Genomic DNA, 18263 nt, shown 5'->3' on the forward strand with positions numbered 1-18263 from the left:
TGGCTGGTGGAAGGTCAGAAAGCGGCAGCCAGGCTTTCAGCAGCACGTGGCAGGCTGTGCAAAACGCGTGTTGCCCACATCTACACATCCGTCTTTGTCTAGTGCTTGGGCTCTCAAATTTCCAGGGCCATTATCCTGCCTGGAAGAAGCAGGACCAGCCCTGTTAGGGGGGGAGTTGTATCCAGGGCAGCTCCTGATGGTAATGGGAGAGATGCTGGTCCCTCACATACCAGTGATGTGAAAGAATTGTCACTGCCCGTTCGGCAGCCTGGCTCGTGCCGGCAAGAGCTTCAGCTGTGATGGGAGTGGGAGGATGAACTGCTGGACGTGGAATGGTGTTGGTTTTTCCCCAAGGCAGAGACAGAGGAGAAGAGACTGGTGCATCTGCAAGGACCAGAGCTCTCCAGAGATCACGGCAGGCTGCTGTGTGAATGGGAACAGCTACCGGAGCTCCGCAGGGAGGAGCTGGCCTCCAAACGTGACTTATTCTGCTTGAAAAATGAAGTTTGTGCGCTCTGATGACGTACCAGACAGCTGGAGCTCTGCCTTGGGCCCTGGGATATCTAGTGTGGTCAGCCCAGTTGCTGAGAAAACGTGTTGCAGAAGCTGATTTGTACACCCCGTGCCAGCCTTGCCAAGGGGGAGCTCACGGGTGCAGGGACCCGCCGCGAGAGGTCTGTGCTCACCCCGTGCTGAGGTCAGTGGGGAGCGACTCCGCCAGCTCTCACCACAGCTTGTTCCCACCACAGCCCAGCTTCCAGCTCGGCCATTCTGGTCCCATTCACCTCCTGGGAAAGAGAGATGTGTGTGTGTGCTTCTGGGCTGAATGTAGGAAAGACTCGATGCCCCGCTACCAGCTTTGGAGGCGGGTGCCCTTTCCCTGAGGGAGGCATCCTTCTGCCAGCTGCCTTGGAAATGGATTTACTGCAACCCCGGGGCTGCTCGCTGCTGCTGTAACTGCATTTCACCATCTGCCAGCCTGGCCGGGGCCCGAATGTTTGCCCAAAGAGTGGTTTTTAGGATGGGTGGCAGCCTGCTGCACTCTTGTTCCGTAAGGAGCCCTGGAGCATCCGTTGGCACGTAGCAGGGGAGTTGGCATTTCGGCGGAGACCTGCACGGAGCTGGTGGCAGTGCCCGGCGCTCACGGGGCAGAAGCTGCGTGGTTTCACCGGCAGCCTCTGCCCCATTGCTGCTCTGCCTGGCGGCTGGGGAGATGCCCAAGAGTGCCAGCGGTGGCTGAACCCTTCCTCCATTTTCCTCTCCGGAGCCAGGCACGGGCCGGGCAGGGACTGTAGCTCTGCAGGGACGGGGGGAGCGAAGCACTAACGCGTAGTAGAAAATATCAGTTTAAAAAAAAAAAAAATTAAGCCAAGCTGTGTCGTGTTTCTGAGTCTTCGTAGATTTATTGGGTTGGGGACGGGGTTTCTCTGCAGAGGTGCTGCTGAGGGTGGTTGCTCGTGGCCCACAGTGTCTCCACGAGATGTCTGTCCGGGCTCTCGGCCGGCACCGACGCTCCAGTCCCCGGCGGGAGACGTCACCGTGGGGTTCGCTAAGGCCACTTGCACCCTCCTGCTGCTCCGGGTCCCTCCGCCCTTCCCGCGGCGTGTCCGAGGCACCGGCAGAGCGAACGCTGCACGGGTGGAGGGTCCCGCGGTCAGAGATGGTGGGAGCAGCCGCTGGGGCAGGCAGATGCCCTCCCTGGGCACCGCAGAGTTCAGGTTCGCTTCAGGCTGCCGACTTCATAGGATCACGGAATCATGGAATGGTTTGGGTTGGGAGGGACCACAAAGATCATCCAGTTCCAACCCCCCTGCCATGGGCAGGGACACCCTCCACTACACCAGGTTGCCCAAAGCCCCATCCAACCTGGCCTGGAACACTGCCAGGGATGGGGCAGCCACAGCTTCTCTGGGCAACCTGTGCCAGTGCCTCACCACCCTCAGAGGGAAGAATTTCTTCCTTAGATCTCATGGAAATCTCCCCTCTTTCAGTTAAATCCATTGCCCCGTGTCCTGTCACTCCACGCCCTTGTCCAAAGCCCCTCTCCAGCTTTCCTGTAGCCCCTTTAGGCACTGGGAGGTGCTGGAAGGTCTCCCTGGAGGCTTCTCTTCTCCAGGCTGAACAGCCCCAACTCTCCCAGCCTGTCTCCAGAGCAGAGGTGCTCCAGCCCTCGGATCATCTCCGTGGCCTCCTCCGGCCCCGCTCCAACAGCTCCATGTCCTTACAATCCTTTTCGCTTTCCTACCTCGGCTTCTACACACTGTCCCTTTTTCTCTCCACCTCCCCCATCTTCTAACAGGCTTTTCTGCTCCGTCCTGTTCCTGAGTCCCGATTCCTGCCTGTATTAAGAGCCTGGGAATTTGTCCCTGTGCTGCCCCAGCAACCTCTGCGTTGTGCTGCTGGGAATAACCAACTTTCATATGACTCACCCCACTCCTGACCTCTGTTTCTGGTGGCACAGGAGTCCCAGCAGTCACCAAACAGCACGCTGCTGGGTGGCAGATGGGACACTTCCAGTAGACGCACTGGAAGGAGCCACTGCCAAGTCAGCACCCGGTCGGTCCGTGCTCCCACCTCCCCTGGGCAGAACCCCCCCCAGACCCCCTGTCACCCCCCGCAGCCCTTGTGGGCTGTCACACCCCTCTGCTAACCGGTACTTGGGCCCATCTCAGCACCATCTCCATCCCCAGCCTCAGCAGCTTCCGTTGGCACTCCCGGCTCATGCCCAGAGATGTTCTCCCTGGGCTGGAGGGCTCCAGATGCTCCTTATGTGTCCATTTGCGTGATGGGGGTGAGCGTGCCCCCGCTGGCACCCCCAAGGGTGATGGTGCTCGAGGGCTCTCGGCCCCCGAAGCACACAAGGTATGAGCGAGTGTTGGAGCCAGTTTTAAGTTGACAGTGGAGAAGCTGGGGCCTGGCAGGGGGCTGCAGGGCAGAACCAGCCCCAGCGACGGCTCCTTCATCTCCGCTGGCATGGCCTTGGCCAGGGACCTTCCCCCGAGGCAGGAAGGAGCCATGGGGTGCCTGGCTCACCCCCTGCTTCCGTTACTGGTCTAATGGCAGCAAAGCCCAGGAGCACCTCAACCATACTACCTTTATTTGGAAGCACCTTCTCCTGAGCCCCGCGGAGGAATTTGGCTCGCGCTCCGGCAGAAAGCCTAACACCGCAACAAGACCAGACAAAACAGAAAGCACCACCACCTTCCCCAGCATAGTCCCAGTTGACGAGTTGCTGGAAGCTCTGGGGATTGCCATATTGTCCGTGTGCCGCCAGCACCTGGATGCTGGTGAGCCCGCGGTGCCCCGCTGCCGCCGACAGCCGAGCCGGTGGTGGTGCAGAACAGGGCATCCTTCATCCAGAGACCTCCTGGCACATCTGCCCTGGTCCATCCCTCTCCTGTGCGGCGGCTGCTCGTGGTTTTGCTGTCTGCGCGGTGCAGGCAGTGGGAAGTCGGGCTGCTTCCAGCGGCGACGGGCTACGGGTGGGCTTCCCACCGGGGCAGAGCCACCGCAGCCCCCCGCCGCTGTCGGAAACCTGCCCGCACCCTGCTGGAACCTTCCCAGGCACGAGAAGCCAAGTCTGGAGAGATCCTGCCCCTGGATGAGCTGCTGGGGATGTGCAAACCCTGCCGAGGCTTTGGGGAACCCGGAGGCAGCGGGACGAGGTGGCGGCTTAGGGGTCGTCTCCCAGGGACTCGTCGTAGAAAGCCTTGAGGCCGCGGTGGTGCCGCACGGAGGGGCTCTGGCCCACCGCCTCCTGACGGAAGTTCTGCCGCAGCCACCCGTAGACCAGGCTGTGCAGGAAGCCCTGGAGGGAGATGGTCAGGGCCTGCGGGAGAGATGGCAGCGGCTTTTCCCTGCCCCTGGGCCGCCCGGCGCCGCCGGAGCCCTGCGCACCCCATCGCCCTCTCCGTGCCGGAGAGGAGCCGCGTGGGACCAGCCCGTGACATGGGAGGTGGCCTCCCCCTCGGTGTGGGCAACTAAACCAAGGCATCCGGGAAGGTCTACGGAGCGAAACGCCAACCGAACCAGGGATGAGCCCTGGCAGAGCCGGGCGGGGAGCAGGGCTGCCACCAGCAACCCGGGGCCTTTGCCCTGCGCCCGTCCCAGGTGGCACCGGGTCAGTGTCACTGGTGTGGACTGGCAGCACCCACAGAGCTCACCCTGCCCAGGGAGGCATCGCTCCGGTCAGCAGGGACCAGTGTGCTCCCACTCCCCTCGCCCAGTTCTCACAGCACCCCCATCCCAGCGGGGTCCCCCCACCCCATCACCACTCACACTCTGATGGGGGCAAACGTCCCAGCTCCGGAGCCCAGGAAATGGGTTTTTACTTACTGTAGCGACGTACAGGAAAAAGACCGAGGCAGGTTTGATGCTGGTGAAGGAGAGGAGGGTGAGGAGGAAGGCTGTGGGTAGAAGACAAAAGGAGGTGAGACAAAAGGTGGGAGACTCTTTGGTCTCCCTCTCTCCGATAATGCTTCATCAGGAGTTTCCCCTCTCCGAGTGGCAAATGCCCTTCCCCGGTCACAGCCCGTTTCCCATGGCACAGGGATCTCCGTAGGACAAGCGCGTGGGTGTACAGCGAGGTCCTTCCCAACGCGCTGCCCGGGGACCTCGGGGAACTCATTGCCACAGGTTTCTGCAGGGCTGAAAGGACAAGTGGGCACCCAAAGGGATGAGATATGGTCACTGCAAGAGTGGGGTGGGCTGAACCGGCCGCCAGTGGGACCCTGTGGCAGCAATCGGGGCTGGCTGGCTCTGCCCAGCCACGGGCTCCTACAGGCACCCGGGGGCTGCGCGGTTCTTCAGTCTAAACCTTTCATCTTGGACCTGGGTGCTGCCCCAGCCCAGGGATAAAGGGGCTGGAGCAGGAGCTGTGGCGGCCGCTGCCTGCCGGGGCTGCGGGAGCTGCGGCCATCACCGTTCCGACTTGCCTGGCGCCCAGCAGAGCAGGAAAACCAGCTGGAAGTAGTGAGAGACTTTGCTGACGTTGCGGATGCTCCTGCCGGCGAAGCCGTCCTTCTCCAGGGCCAGCAAGGGCGTCGCGGCGTTCCTCCGGCACCAGACCTTCACCCTGCGGTACAGCAGCTGGGCGGCGGGCAGCGGCGTCAGCCGGGGCGCGTGGGCTGCCACGGCCGGGACTGGCGCTCGCCCCGCCGTGCCGCCGGCTCACCGTGCAGCCGCTGAGCACCAGCAGCAGGTACAAGAAGAAGATGATTTTCCCTTCCAGGCCCACGTCCTTCCGACCGACGTACTGAGAGGCGACGGGAAATCAGCGGGGCCGTGGGGCAGCCCTGCCCCGAGCGGCTCCTTCCACCAGGACAGAGCTGAGCCGTGCCACGAGCCCCACGGCGCGGGAGCAGCCAGTGCCAGGCGCTGCCGGAGCTGGGAGCTGCCCCTTGGCCTCTGCTCCAGCGGGGAACCCCCTGCCCCATCCACGCACCTCGGACCCGCTGCCTCCCCAGTGCCCTTCCAAGCCCACCCACCCTTGGCAGTGTTGGGCAGCGGTGTCTGCGAGATGGGCAAAGGGGCCAGCGGGGGGGACGGGCACCCGGCAGCGCTCACCTGGTAGCAGATATCCTGGGCACGGTGGATGAGGAGCAGGCAGCTGAAAGGGCAGAGGATGTTGATGGTGGTCCCCTAATGCCACAGCATCGGCCCGGGGGCATTCTTTGGTTCCTTCCCCCACCCCAAACCCTTCACCACCCGGAGGTGCCCCTTGCAGGGGGGTGCCCATTCCCGGCACCCCTTGCGCGGTCGGGGCGGCAGGACGGCGGTGTACCTGGAGCAGTAAAGGCTGTAGCTCTCGTGGGAGCGGTTCCCTTCCCACGGCACAACAGTCTTGATGGTTTTGGGCGCGATGTCGGTGACGGAGGTGCCGCGGGCGATCAGCTGCCCCAGGAGCGTGAGCGCTGGCACCAGCCTTGCAGGGAGAGGCAGAGGTGAGCGTGTCCGATCCCGTCCTGGGCAGAGCTGGGAGGGCAGACGTCGTGCCACAGCCCTGCTCAGGCTGGAGAGGGGCTCAGGGCCAGCGGCGGGCACCTACCAGGCCAGGATGTAGGGCAGCCCCTGCCACGCACTCTCCAGGCACCCGCTCCGCTCCTGCCAGGAGGAAACCGCCAGTGACCCGGGGCTGGACGTCTCGCAGCAGCTCGAGGCTCCAGCCCCGCTCTGCAGGGCGCGGGGGAAGCCACCGACACCCAGGGAATGGGGCTGCCCTCGGATCCCCCCACTGCTCTCCAGGTCCTCCCAGGGGACCGGAGCGGCTGCGAGCAGGAAGGGTGATGCCCGGCTGCACCGTGGCAGGGGGCCACCGACCTGCAGAGCTGCCACGTGCCAGGCTCTCCCGCCGTGGACGGCGCGGTACGCTTCGTACGCGTAGACAACCACCATCAGGAACGAGACCGCGTAGAAGGTCTGGGAGAGGAGAGGAAGAGGGAGAGGGGCTCCTGCTGTGCCCAGCACCCCAAAAGCACCTTTCCCCGTCCCTCCTCAAGTTCTGTGCCCTGACATCCCGCTGTGCCCCCAGCACGGCTGTGCCGGGAGCAGCACTCGGAGCCGCGCAGCACCGAGAGCGAACGGCCTCGTGCTGCCCCTGTGCCCACCCAGGGAGGGGGAGCAGGACCAGGTGGTCTCTCCGGCCGGGGGCTTTGTCAGGGCAGGCAGCACTGACCACCCGGCTCCATCTGCCCGCTGGGCTCTGGGTGACACAAACAGGGCTCTGCCCCTGTGTCCTGCCAGCAGGCCTGCAGCCACGCTGATGGTCGCCCTGCGCTCAGCTGGGCAGAGTGGAGCAGAGCTGGCCCCATGGTGCTGAGCCCCTCCTGGTCCTGGTCCCTGTGCATGGCTGAGGCAAAGGCCCCGTTGCCAGTGGGATGAGCCTGGGGGCAGGAGGGAAGCAGCCCTGCCCGCAGCAGGGTCCTGGCACCAGGGAGGGCAGAGAGGAGGCGGTGGAGCCACAGGCGCTGGGTGAGTTGGGGCACGATGGGGAGAGCACGTCTGCACCGGGGAGAGCCGCGCTCTGCTTTGCTCCGGCTGCGCTCGGGTTCGCCATCCCAGAGCTGGCAGCGGGGCACGGCAGCGGCGAGAGGGACGCTGCGGTGGGGACACGGCGCTCCCTCCCTGGGGCCGGGGCGAAATGCTGCCACGTTTCCCCGAGGAACCAACCGTGGTGGCTCAGGACGGTGACAGGGGGAACAGGAGCTGTTTCTCCATAGGAGAAATATTTCCCCACCCTGGGCTTTCCCCGGGGACACTTCAGCCCCCAGCTGGGCCGTGGTGCCAGCTGCCCCCTTACCGTGGCCAGCATCCGTCCGTAGGGGCAGGCAGCGTACGCCGGGACGAAGAGCGGGGCGGGCAGCAGCTGGATGGTGGCCATGCTCAGCAGCACGGCGGCAGCCAGGAAATCTGCCAGGGCCAGGAGGAAAAGGGGGCGAAGCTGCGGGACGGGACACGGCGTTAGCGCCGGCTGGCAGCGTCACCCCGGGGTGGCAGCCGCTCCCCGGCTCTGCAGAGCTGCCATGGCCACGTCCCTCCCCGTGCCGGCCGGGAGTGGAGCTGGGATGGGCTGCTCTCCGGATGCTGGTGGGTGTCCCGCATCTCCTGCCCCACTCCAGCCCCACTGGGCATCGAGCCCAGCAGCCACGGTGCTGGCCCGGCTCTGCCTCGGGCTTAGCTGGGGCCGAAACCCATCCCTGTGCCCCGGGAGCCAGTGGCACTCACCTGGATGTGGCAGCACCGCCTCTGCCAGGAGGCGACAGCAAGGACGGACCCGCTGCCCAGGAGGCTGGAAGAGATGGGGCTGGCGGTTATCGTCCCGGCGGAGCAGAGCGGTTGGTGCCCCAGCGCGGCGCCTTCCCGCTGAATCCGTCCCGGCAGGGATCCTGCGCTCAGCCTCCCCCGAGGTGGGCAGGGGCTGGCACAGCTATGGCATGGGGGATGCCCATATATGCCACATGCAGGCAGAGCCACAGCTGCCACCTCCCCCTGGCACCACAGGGACAGCCATGGGGGCAGCACCCACCTGAGCAGCGAGGCTGGCAGGGAGACGCACGTCAGCACGAAGACCTGATGGGCAGAGATGTCGAGGAGCGCGGGCTCAGGCGTCCTGCAGCGGGGCCGCGGCCAGAGCCTCGGCTGCCCCACGGCGTGGGAGGATGTGGTGCCCCGGGCACAGCAGGACTTGCTCCCTCGGGCACCTCTGGCCGAAGCAGCAGCAGGCAGCCGGTGCCCACGTGTCACTGTGGGACGGGCATCTGCCCCGGGAGGCTGCGCCCAGGGCTGGAGCCCCTCGCGGGTGGTTGGCAAAGCGGAGGGGCTGGTGGCCGGTTGCCCACCAGCCCCGCGGTGCTGCCACGTGGGACGGACCCCTGGGTGGTGGTAGCATGAGGAGGTCTCCTCCCGGCTGCGCCCTCCCGAGCTCACCGCAGCGCCCGGCTTTCCCTCGCCCGGGGCTGGGGAGCACCGAGAAGCCGCGTCCCGCTCGGGGCCACGCTGCTGAGCACGGCGCCCAGACAGCGCGGCGTGGGGCTGAGCGTGGCGCCCAGACAGCGCGGTGTGGGGCTGAGCGCGGCGCCCAGACAGCGCGGCGTGGGGCTGAGCATGGTGCCCAGACAGCGTGGTGTGGGGCTGAGCGTGGCGCCCAGACAGCGCGGCGTGGGGCTGCCGGGGAAGAACCAGTGAGACTGCCGGAGCCGGATGGCTCTCGTGGCTCCGTGAGCCACGCAGAGATGGCGGAGCAGGAGCGGGCACCCCGGGAAGCGCCGCTGGGGCTCCAGTGAGCACAAGCTGGCACAGCCCTGGGCTGGGCAGCTGGGACCCCTTCGCTGGCAGCCGTGGCCACTTTTTGCAGCCCCCCACAGCGCTGTGCCCCATCTGCGGCGGGAGGGACACCCCGTCGGTGGAGACCTGAACAGGATCCGCAGCAGCGTTTGGCAGCAGCTTTCCCAGCTCTCCCAGTTTCCCACATGCGCCTTTACCTGGTTATCCGAGAGAGCCGACGGGTGTTCCTCTCCGTTGGCCATGGCGGGTGGTCGGGAGCCAAGAGCCTTCCCAGCTCCTCCCTGCCACTGGCACAGCCTGGGAACTGGCTGGCAGCACGGGAGACGCTGGCACCGGAGCAGCTCCCGCAGCCACTGCCACCCGGGCTCCCTCCACGCCGCGTCTGCGGGGACACGGCCGCGGCTCCGGCCACGCGGCGCAGCCGGAGGAACCTGCCGAGCCGGGGTGGCAGGAGCTTCCCCACAGCCACAGGCTGCTACGTGCCAGCCCTGCGAGCAGGGAGGGGATCGGCGAACGCCCGGCAGCCTCCGTCGCGCCTCCCTCCTGCGCGCCAGGGAGCTGGAACGCCGGGTGCTGGGAGTGCGGATGCCAGCACGGCCCTTCTCTGTGCCCTGCACCACCCGGCTGCCCACGACAAACTGGCACGTGCAGGCAGGGGTGGGCACCCCCACATCTGCTGCTATAGGTGCAGGCAGACTTCTTGCTAAAAGGGGAAACTGAGGCACGGGAAAAGGGTCAGCGGGGCAGAGGAAGCCCATGCAAGGCGAGCCCCAGAGCCAAGCGCCCTGGCCAGTGCTGAGACCACGGACTGTGCCAGTGTGCCGTGGCAGGGCTGCTCTGCCAACACCAAGAGGTTGGGCACATGAACGTGTAGATGTGTGTGAAACCTGGGTAAGAACGTACCTGGCGCAGGGGAACGGGTGCCTGTGTGGCACCGAGTTGAGATGAGCCAGGAGAGAAGGGGCTCAGTCCCCCGAGGGTGGAGTGGGACCCCCTCTGCGGTGGCACCACCTCTCCCCTGACCCGCTCGGCTGAGCACCCCATGGGGCAGAGCTGGGCAGGTCTTGGTGCCAAACTCCTCTGTGCCCGCTCATGGGCACAGAAACAGGACTGGGGGTGCAGGAAGGAAGCATTTGTGTTCCTGTGCTCACAGGGACCTGAGGAAATTAAGAAAATCGACAATTTTTTCACGATTTTGAAATCAAGGGGTTTCTGACGAGCCATTAACATCCCCCCGGGCCAAGCAATGCCCAGTCCCACCCGGTCCTGGCACCAACCACCCCGCCGTAAAACGTGCGGACAAGGATCACCAAACCCAGCAAACTCAGCCTTCTCTCTGCTACGTTTCCTTGATGCTTGAACGCAGCACCTCTGTCTGGCACAAGCTGGCACCTAACACTGTCCCCAAGGCTGAGTGGGTGCCCCGTACCCTCCCGGGATGTCCCATACCCTCCCAGGGTGTCCCATACCCTCCTGGGGTGCCCCGTACCCTCCTGGGGTGCCCCATGCCATCCCGGGGTGCCCCGTGCCCACCTCGAGACACTCATGTTCCTGCAAGGACAGGTCGAATCCACGAGCTGAAAACCCCCGGCCCCGCACGGCTCACCGCTCCAGCCACACGTCACCAGCGAGCCGAGTTCCGCTTCCAAAAACTTTTTAAATTTTTATTTCAGGGGTGTTGGCTGAACGGAGAGAGGAAAGAGGGAGGGATGTGGGGGAAGGTCTGGGGGATGGAGGAGGAGGAGGGAGAGGGGCACAGAGTATAGGAGGAACCCAGACCCACGGGTGGGGAAGAGACACCTTACACCGCTCCGGGGACAGCAGAGTCGGTCCCGCTGTGCCCGACGACCATCACAACCCACCACTGCCCGGGAGCTGCTCCGGGTGACCCCCCGGCCCGGCAGGGGCTCTTCCCGAGGAGCACGGGGCCAAGGGAGAGCAGGGATCCGCGGCAGGAGGATGCATGGTCAGCCCCGCGCGCAGCGGGAACGGCTCCTGCTGCCGCAGGGTGAGACCTCGGCGCCATCCCCAGAGGCACCACTCGGTTCCGCCTTTCCAAACTGGGACCAGAGACCGGGCTCTTCCCAGCAGAATCCTCTCGACGCGCGTCCAGAAGCGTTTCAAAGCCGAGGAGCCTGAGACTAAACGCTCCCGGGAACAAACTCCCCAATTCCGACCTCGCTGCCTCCGTCAGAGCAGCACGTGGGACCAGCTCGTGGGATGCCCTCAGCCCGGCCCTCTGCCATGCTGGCACGAGGAACTGCCAGCTGCCATCGTCCCCTCCAGCGGGCACAGGTTCTGCCTGGGGCACATTTTCCCTGCAGATCTTTTGAGGAGAAATTGGCACCGAGGGTTGCGTTAGCCGGAGCGCCGCCCTTGCCTCCAGCGAGGTGGGATTTGTGGAGCGGGATCCAGGGAACGTGGCACTGATGGCACAGGGACCACCGGCACAGCACCCAGAGGGGAAAGGACCCCATCCTGCTCAGCTGCCAAAGCTCTCCGCGCATCCCGGGCACTTGGAATTGCAGTTTCCCTGTGCCGAGACGCTGCGAGAGAAGCAGCGTGCGCCACGCCGGCCTCGCCACGTGTGCCGGGGCACGCTCCGGCGGAAGAGTGGCACCGGCTGCAAAGCCACAACCGTGCCAGGACCATGCGCTGGTGGGTGAGCGAGCAGCACGTGCCCTGCGCCGAGCAGCAGGGATTGTCCAGCTGGAATGGTGACGGCTCCACGACCCGGCTAAGCTGGCGCGAGCTGCCGCAGGCACTGGCACTGCCAGGGCGCAGCAGCTCCTCCCCGGGCGGCACGGCATTGGCAGCTGCTCCATCAAGTTGGCTCCAGGACTCGGGAGAAGCCGGGGGATTGTTAAAACAGAACTTTCCCCGTACTCCGGGACGGGAAGTTGTGCTTTAATTAAAACCAAAGCAGGTGCGTGAACCCAAAACTCGAGCGAGATTTTGCCGGCGCAGACGAGAAAGTTCTGGAAGCTCCAGCAAAAGCGGAGCTGGGAGCAGCCAGTTCCCAGTGGCCACCCGCAGCTCTGGACGCCCAACGTCCCTCCCTGGGTCTGGGAGAGCAGTGACCATTTCAACACCAGCAAACACTTCCCGATGGGCACTCCTCCAGGAGATGCAGCCAGCACAGCGCTTCCGGCCTCGCAGAGATGCTCCTTCCCGTTTCGGATAACTTCCTGCTGACAGGCAGCACCGGACACGTGAGAGCTGGTGCGGTTGGTTTTTCCTCCTGCCCTGGCAGAACCTTCGTTGCAGAAAGCATCGGCACCCACCCCGGCCCCCGGTGTCTGGGACAGAGACACCCATCCCGCTGATCCCACTGATCCCACTGAATCTGTCCCGCTCCGGAGCCCGACGCTCCCGCGCAATGTGCCCCGAGATACCGCACTGCCCCCCGGCCACGCGGACCAGGCAGGACCCGGCTCGCCGCGGCCACCGAGCCCTCTCATGCCACCTTGTGTGTCCCTTTCCAGAGCCATGTCCCATCCCAGGGTCCCAGTCTGTCCCTCCAGACAGGGGGCTGCTCTCCTGGTCCCCACCATCACCCGGCAGGGGAGGGATGGAAGGCGAAGGGACGGCAACAGGGGAAAACCAGTCGCTGCTCCGGCCCTTCCACTGGTGAAACCACGGGCTGTGAGGGGGAACCAGTGCGTTCCCGTCTCCAGCCCGTCGGCTCTCGAGGCACCGGAGCGCAGAGCTCAGACAACAAAAGGGAAGTCAGGCTCCCACCGCGGCAGAGGAGAGGCGTCTGCTCATGCCGGCACTGGTCCCGCGCCGAGCCTGCCGGCCGCTCGCCCCGGCACGCCGTGGCTCCCCGAGCCCCGACCCTTCCCACCCAGCCCACCGATGTTCCAAGCACACGCTCCGGTTTCTGCCTGGCACATCCTCACCCTGCCAGAGCCGGGCTCCCCAGCCCCTCGCCGCTCTTGCTGCTTCTATCCCAGCAGGAGCGATGCCCTGCTCCTCAAAACACTGCGGAACAGCCAAAACTTCACCAAAAACGCTCGGAAAACGAGTGCCGAAGGGCCGGCGTGCCTATTCCAGCCTTTCCTCCGTTTGCTTTCTGCAACACCCCGTTCCCATCTCAACCAGCGTGAGGAGCTCAGAGGGCTGCTCTGGAAGAACCACTACGCGGCGCCTGCTGGTTTGGCACTGGTGGGGGGTCATTGTCGTGGGAGCCACCAGGATATCCTGGATATTACCACTCAGGATATTCCTCCTTCCTGGGAGCCACCGGTGACTGCGGAGAGAACCCCTGGTCAGTAAGGAGAGCGCACACACCGTAACACGCTGTGCCACCCGCGGTGCCCGGCGCTGCGGGGAGCTGCTCTATCCACCGGGATAAATTTGGCTCTAGGTAAAAAAAAAAAAAAAACAAACAACAAAAAACTTTGGAGAAATGGCTCAAGATTTTCCACATTAGGACGAGGCTGACAGTTCCAACTCATCCCTCTTTGTCTTCCGTTATTTTACATCTTCTGAGTCACCAGCCGGGCGTTGGAGGGTACAGGCAAGCTCCACCCTAATGGAGCTCCTCACCCCACGCCTGTCAGCCAGGGATTTTTTTAAAATTGTGTTTCAAAAAGCATCAGTATCTTAAATTTTATTATTTTTTTCTAAATCGAGTCCCAACTCAGAGCGAGTTCTCACACCAGAGGACAAGAGAGCGCTGTGATCCCACCGGAATAGTTGGCATGACCCCACTTCAGTGCCAAGAGCACCCGCTGGAGCCCGACTCTTTGCCGAAAGCTCCCTGCTCCGTCACGCGGCGGGACAGAAGTTACACCAGGAGTGAGGCTGATCATCAGGAGCTGCTCCTGTGCAGAAGCCACCGGCTCATCTCTTCCCAGAAAGCCACCAGCTGCTGCACGCCGACTGTTTGGCCACGGCTTGCTTCTCCTCCGGGCTGAAGTGCAGGATGGTCAGTATGGCAGTGAGGGTCTGCCAGCGCCCCCGGGCATCGGGCAGCGTCAAAAACCGATACACGATGTTCTTGAGGTACTCCAGGTTGGCTCCCTCCCTGCTCCTGTCTCGGAAGTTCTTCTCGATCTCGCTCTGAAGTGCAGATACCTCTTCCCGGTGCTTCTCCTCCTCAACCAAGACCTTCTCCTGGAGCTGGTGAACTTGCATTTCCAGTTTGTGCTTCTGCTTCCTCAGCGCGACGATCTCCACCTCCTTGCGAGCCAGCTGCTCCGCGTACAGGAAGAAGGTGGGCTCGCTGGTGGCGGGGAGCTGAAGAGCCTGGGGGAGCGTCTCCGAGGAATCACTGCCTGGGGAGTCACCGCTGGTCCCGTCAGTCCCTGGTGCCAGGTGCGTTTTGGACCCCTGAAGCCCGTAGGGCAACGTGAGGGATCTCAGCTGCTCCAGCTCTTGGTCCTTTTCCGCCAGCACCGCCAGCGCTCGGTCCCGCTGCTTGTGCATCTCCTCCTCCAGCCTCAGCGCCCGCTCCCTGTAGTCCAGCTGGCAGCGCTCTAACTCCTGCCTGTGAGTTTGCTGCAGCCGGGACAACTCCTGCTTCTTGGCTTCCATGTCTTGCTGGTGCTGCTTCTCCATGTCCTCGGAGGACAGCTGGAGCACGATGTATTTCTCCTTCAGGTCAGCCAGCTGCTCCTGAGCTTCCTCCAGTTCTTTCGCCAGATTGCCATCCTTGGCCGACTTGTTCTTGAGAACCACCTGTGCCCTCATCTTGTACCTCTCGAACTCTTCCTTCAGCTGCTTCAGCTCCTGCTGGTAGTACAGAGCAGTGGCCTTCTCGCCATCCCCAGCCTCGCTGCCCTTCGGCGGCTCCAGCTCACACAGCTTCTCCACGTCCAGAGCGGGCTGACTCTTCTTGGCTGCCGCCTGCAAGAGCTTCTTCAGCTTCTCCATTTTATCCTTGAGAACGTTGACATCAAGATTGGCTTCTTCTACGTGAGCGTCGACGGGGGACCGGCTGGAGGCCGCGATGGCCAGGGTTTTGTTCTCCAGGTCCAGCTGCACGATGCGGTCCTTTAGCTTCTGAATGACCGCCTGGTCCTTCTGCTTGGCTTTCTCGTAGCTGCCGAGGAGCTCCGACACTTCGGACACTTGGCCCTCCAAGTCGGCCACACGCCGCTCCTCCGCCTGGGCGTGCTGGCAGAGCTGCTCCTCGGCCTGCGCCGTCTGAGGGCGGAGAGACATGGGAGGGTTAGATCAGCTCAGCACCCTGGGCAGGAGCTCTGGGGCTTCATCCTGCTCTGCTGAACTCCCACCCCTTCCCCTAGAATCCCAGAATGTCAGGGACTGGAAGGGACCTCAAAGCATCATCCAGTCCAGTCCCCCTGCCGGAGCAGGACCACCTAGATCAGATCCCACCAGAACGCGTCCAGGCGGGTTTGAAACATCTCCAGAGAAGGAGACTCCACAACCTCTCTGGGCAGCCAGTTCCAGTGTTCTGTTCCCCTTACTGGGAAGAAGTTCTTCCTCATGTTTAAGCAGAACCTCCCATGTTCCAGCTGAGATCCATTTCCCCTTGTCCTGTCATTGGATGCCACTGAGAAGAGCCTGGCTCCATCCTCATGACAGTCACCCTTTCCATATTTATACACATGAATGAGGTCCCCCCTCAGTCTCCTCTTCTCCAAGCTAAAGAGACCAGTATAGGCCAGTACAGCTCCCTCAGCCTTTCCTCAGAAGGGAGATGCTCCACTCCCTTCATCATCATCGCAGCCCTGCGCTGGACTCTCTCCAGCAGTTCCTTGTCCTTCTTGAACTAAGGGGTCCAGACCTGGACACAATATTCCAGATGTGGCCTCACCAGGGCAGAGCGGAGGGAGAGGAGAACCTCTCCTGACCTACTCACCACACCCCTTCTGATACACCCCAGGGACGCCGATTCTGGGGTGCATTCTAGGATGTAGAATCCTCCCGAAGCCACCACGCTGCCTTGCCTTTTAGAGATTTGTGAATTTGGGGGACAAACTAAAAGCATTTCTGCTTTCGTTCCCTGCTCTGCAGAGTTCCTGCCACCAGTTGGCTCTCGTTTAGGACTGGGAAGGGGAATTAACACTCCTCCAGCCTCAAACCCTGCCCCAGTCGCTGCCGATACATCCCACGGAGCGAGCTGCTCCAGGGCCCAGACAGGGAATTACCTTCCTCATCTCTTGCAGCAGCTGCACTTGGAAATGGTTCTTGAGGTTGGCCATCTCCTCCTGCAGCTCCTGTACCCGGGGGTCTGGCTTCTTGTTGTCCTCCTGGACAGCCTGCAGCTCTCTCTTCAGGTCTTCCACCTCCTGGCTCAGCTGCTTGATCCGCAGCTCGTAGCCCTCGGCGCGCTCGGCCATGCCCGCCCTCCCAGCCAGCGCCTCCCTGGTCTCCTCCAGCTTCAGCTCCGCATCCTGGCGCAAGGTCCTCTCGTTCTGCAGCAGCTTCTGGAGCTCTCGCAGCATGACAGCGTGGTCGCTCTGCTCCTGAGCTCGGTCGTGCTGCTGCGTGATCAGACGGGCTTTGGTCTCGGCTAGCTGCTCCTGGACAGACTTCAGCTCCGTCTCCAGCTTCTCGCTCTCGTCCTCTGCTTTCCTAACGGCGTCATCCAGGTCCTGCTTCATCTTCTTCTTGTCTGCTTGGTAGGAGGCTTCCATGCGGGACTTCTCCTGCGTGACTGTTGACAGAGCACTGGTCAGGGTGGCCAGCTGGGTCTTCAGCTGGAGCACTCTCCTGTCAGCCTCACCAGCAGCAGATGGCACATCCCCACTGCTCGTGCTGGTGCCGCTCTCTGACCCGCTCGCCTCTTCCGATTTGAGAGCGGAAGCGGCGCCCACCGGCTTCTCATCCTCAGGCCCTGCTTCGCCCTTGGCACTGGCCAAACTGGCCGCAGTGTCCGCACTGGTAGCTGTCCCCGTGCTATCTTCGCTGTGAACCGAGCTCCTGTCGTCAGCAGAATCGGCGAAGGAGGAGCTGGAGCTGGGCACCGAGGCAGGCTGAGCGCCGCTCCAGCCAACGTCTGCCTCGTGAGACACGGATAAGACTTTCAGGCTGGCTTCCAAGGCTTCCTTCTCTTTGAGCAGGCTCTTGTAGGCTCTGACGACGTCCTTCAGCCTCACCTGGTACTGAAGCAGCTGCTTCTTCTGCGATTCAATAGTCTCCAGAAGGTCTTTCTTACTCGGGCCGCCTCCGAAGTTCATGCCAAACTTCTCCATGATTCAGTCTGAAAGGAGAAAACCAGCACAAGGGCTGAACGAGCAGCAAAGACACGTTTGTGATGGGCACGAGTTCAGCAGGACCACCTCTGAACCCCCCCTCAGGGCACCACAGCTGCTGACTCCGTAATGTGCCCATCACCGTGCTGAGGGCAGCGAAGCACCCAAATACCCTGGGGGCTGCGGGGCCCAGGTGGTGCTGGGGGGGGGAACGCAGACACTCACGCTCTCGCTACAACTCAGGTGCCTCCAGCATCAAAATAAGGGTGGGCAGCAGATCAAGGGGGGGATTCTGCCCCTCTGCTCTGCTCTCCTGAGAGCCCCCTGCAGTGCTGCCTTCAGCTCTGGGGTCCCCAACACAAGAAGGACATGGAGCTGTTGGAGCGGGTCCAGAGGAGGCCACGAAGATGATGTGAGGGCTGGAGCACCTCTGCTCTGGAGACAGGCTGGGAGAGTTGGGGCTGTTCAGCCTGGAGAAGAGAAGGCTCCGGGGAGACCTTCCAGCACCTTCCAGTGCCTAAAGGGGCTACAGGAAAGCTGGAGAGGTGCTTTGGACACAGGTGTGGAGTGACAGGACACGGGGCAATGGCTTTAAACTGGAAGAGGGGAGATTTCCATGAGATCTAAGGAAGAAATTCTTCCCTCTGAGGGTGGTGAGGCACTGGCACAGGTTGCCCAGAGAAGCTGTGGCTGCCCCATCCCTGGCAGTGTTCCAGGCCAGGCTGGATGAGGCTTTGGGCAACCTGGTGCAGTGGAGGGTGTCCCTGCCCATGGCAGAGGGGCTGGAACTGGCTGATCTCTGAGGTCCCTTCCCACCCAAACCATTCTGTGATTCTGGGATTCTCAGTCGGAGCTGGAGAAAACTTGGACACCCCCCGCAGCCACATCTGCCACCGCAGCCCCCCCTCAGCTCACTCAGGGGGGGGTTCACGCCTACGAGCCGCTCCGTTTTCCCCCGCCCAGAGAAGCAGCCCCTCGGCAGCGCCGTTAACCCTCCCGCTGCCGGCTCCCAGCGGGAAGGGGGGGCTGCTCCACCGCAAACGACCTGCCGGGGGGGGGCCGGAGGGGAGCGCGGGCGGGTGGGACAGGGACGGGGACGGGGCAGCCGCGGAGGCAACGGGAGGGGCTGCCGAGCCGCAACGGGGGGGGGGGGGACGCCGTGGCGGGGGACTGAGGACACGGGGGGGGTCCCGCGCCCCCCGGTTAACGCCTCACCTCCGCGCCGACATCCGCTTCCGCCGGCCGCCTCCGCGAAACGCGCATGCGCGGCCGCGGGGCACGGAGAGGCGCGCGGGGCGGGGCGGGGCTACACCC

The 18263-nt window shown here is 63.5% G+C and overlaps 1 protein-coding gene across 1 annotated transcript; it reads right to left on the reverse strand.

Annotated features, from left to right (window-relative positions):
* Positions 1–13317: 13317 nt before the first annotated feature.
* On the reverse strand, positions 13318–16949 carry GCC1 (GRIP and coiled-coil domain containing 1). Its single transcript, XM_086610206.1, has 2 exons — positions 15903–16949; positions 13318–14934 (listed from the first exon to the last, which is right to left on the reverse strand). Exons 1-2 carry the CDS (start codon positions 16947–16949, stop codon positions 13630–13632), a joined length of 2352 nt encoding a protein of 783 aa, XP_086466332.1. The 3' UTR covers positions 13318–13629.
* Between the last annotated feature and the right edge of the window lie 1314 nt (positions 16950–18263).

The sequence above is a fragment of the Tauraco erythrolophus genome, chromosome 4, assembly GCF_009769465.1.
Source record: "Tauraco erythrolophus isolate bTauEry1 chromosome 4, bTauEry1.pri, whole genome shotgun sequence".
NCBI lineage: Eukaryota > Metazoa > Chordata > Aves > Musophagiformes > Musophagidae > Tauraco > Tauraco erythrolophus.

What these genes read in the sequence shown, in the direction of transcription:
- GCC1 (XM_086610206.1), bottom strand. Translation starts at nt 16,949, where the DNA reads ATGGAGAAGTTTGGCATGAACTTCGGAGGCGGCCCGAGTAAGAAAGAC. An exon ending in TGCTGCAAGAGATGAGGAAG is followed by an intron (nt 14,935 to 15,902) that starts GTAATTCCCTGT and finishes CTCCGCCCTCAG; the next exon opens with ACGGCGCAGGCCGAGGAGCA.